The sequence below is a fragment of the Dendroctonus ponderosae genome, unplaced genomic scaffold, assembly GCF_020466585.1.
Source record: "Dendroctonus ponderosae isolate FM_Combo_2020 unplaced genomic scaffold, Dpon_F_20191213v2 Dpon_F_20191213_3, whole genome shotgun sequence".
Classification (NCBI taxonomy): Eukaryota; Metazoa; Arthropoda; class Insecta; order Coleoptera; family Curculionidae; genus Dendroctonus; species Dendroctonus ponderosae.
Genome location: NW_026018508.1, coordinates 14,199,619 through 14,201,503, shown reverse-complemented (window position 1 = coordinate 14,201,503; position 1,885 = coordinate 14,199,619). Strand labels below are relative to the sequence as shown.

The 1,885-nt window shown below is 40.3% G+C and overlaps 1 protein-coding gene across 1 annotated transcript in view; it reads right to left on the bottom strand.

Annotated features, from left to right (window-relative positions):
* Positions 1–1,493, bottom strand: part of LOC109537476 (E3 ubiquitin-protein ligase lubel) — a gene marked incomplete at its 5' end in the record, with an annotated part of 14,630 nt that extends 13,137 nt beyond the window's left edge. The window contains 3 exon segments of the mRNA XM_048665298.1: positions 834–1,061; positions 1,121–1,275; positions 1,343–1,493. Of these exon segments, the coding sequence (XP_048521255.1) occupies positions 834–1,061; positions 1,121–1,275; positions 1,343–1,493 (534 nt within the window).
* Positions 1,494–1,885: the final 392 nt, after the last annotated feature.

Genomic DNA, 1,885 nt, shown 5'->3' with positions numbered 1-1,885 from the left:
AAAATGCTGAAAATGTTAATTTAGATTTTTAGTCCGTAGTTATAAGTTATATTTTAATTTATTTATTATCCATTTAATTAGTTTTAGACTAGTTGCAAGTAACTCTTGTTGTTGAAAAATTACATCAGTAAATACTTAAATATGTGAATAAACTAATAAGAGGAAATAAAGTATCGTTTTTCTTTCGTTACATATATGTATGTGTATTCCCTGAACATACCATATACATTCACTGAACATACCATGTACATTCCCAGAACATACCATGAACATTCAGTGTATTAACTCTGACAAATTCCTGGGACATACATGGAATGTTCATAATGGAACTCATGTATGTCCCAGGAATATGCATGTACATCACATGAATGTTCCAGGTATATTCTGGGAATATCATTTTGCTATGTGGGTATTAACACCGGATAATGTTTAATTGAAGCTAGGAATGAAAATGACACTCTCTTTCGCACACCTTTACCCAACCAACCGTCTTCTGTTTTGTTATAGCATCGCCATATACTTCACTTTCCATATTTTTCTATGTGTTGAAAAAAGATTGTTTTATGTAATTTTTTCACTTTTTATTAATTAAATTATTAGCACGGTCGAAGGACGGAAGCGGACTTGGCAATGGAAAGTTAAAGTGTCGATCTGATCAATTTTTGACTACATTTTGTTGGTGAATTGTGCAATGACCAACTAATATTTCCTTCCCAAGCAAATTTTTACCCTCCTTAAAGCTCAGTTCTTCGGTTAATGAACCGATTTCCACCACACCCTGTATGAATTCTATAATATTCCATGATAGAACTGTCGCGTGAAACCTCTCTCACCTGCTGCATTGGAACAAATCCATGAGGATGATGATGAGGGGCAGCATTATTCAGATCAAAAACTGAGGCACTATGAGGCATGCCTCGAGCTGCAGGTGGACAGGACGTGTTGCTCAGTTTTCGCGTTAACCTGGAGCCCCCATCTGATCCCGAGACGCTGTCAGCCCTGTTTCTGTAGGGCCACTGATCCTGCTCCCAATCTGGATAACCAGAGTCCCTGCCCGAGGGCTGTTTAACCGGAAAATGGGTGAGAGCTGGTTGATTTTTCCTCCTCAAGTGTAAGTTACCTGGTCGAATTCAGCTACAGTGCTTGGTAGGTTGGGAGTAGTGCCTCTCATCGCTAGCTGATGCTGGCGATAGCGCTGCTGAAGAGATGGACTGGGACTGGGAACTTGAAACTGCCGAAAGTCCTCGTGGGAGACTTGAGAATTCGATCGTGAGGCTAAAAATGGAGGAAAACCCTCGATGAATTTGCGGTTGTTCCGGTTAAATAAGGAAGATTTGCTTACGCGGATAATTGGGTGGCCCATGATGTGATCCGGTAGGGGTTGGAGGCAAAGGCCTATTTCCTAGAGTCAAGCCCCTTCGCAAACTGTTCATTTTATCTCTTAGGCTAAAAGCCCCACTGTCCTTTCGGGGCATTGTGAAGGACGACATGCCCTAAAACAAAACACCTTTATCGCTTCCCAAAAAAAATGTCTTCGCTTTGAGTGGACAGTGATCAACTCAAAGGGTGTTTCTGAAAGAACACGAAGGAAAAGACTGACCGTTAACAACAGGGTTCGTTTGAATCGTCCTCAGAAGCTTATCCCAGAGCTGGAAAATATTTGCGAGCTATTTTCAATCACCCATTTTTTCGGCATGCAGGCCGATGAGTAAAATTTGTTTCAACGTTTTCATCGACATATTGTAAAGGCACTAAACACGCATATTTTAAAAATATTCTGATTCTAATCTGATTATGCAGAGTGCCAGAGTCGGGAAAAACCCGTTTTTTATTGATGTTTTCTGGACGATAAGTGGAAGACAAAACCCCGTTTTTCCATTGCATT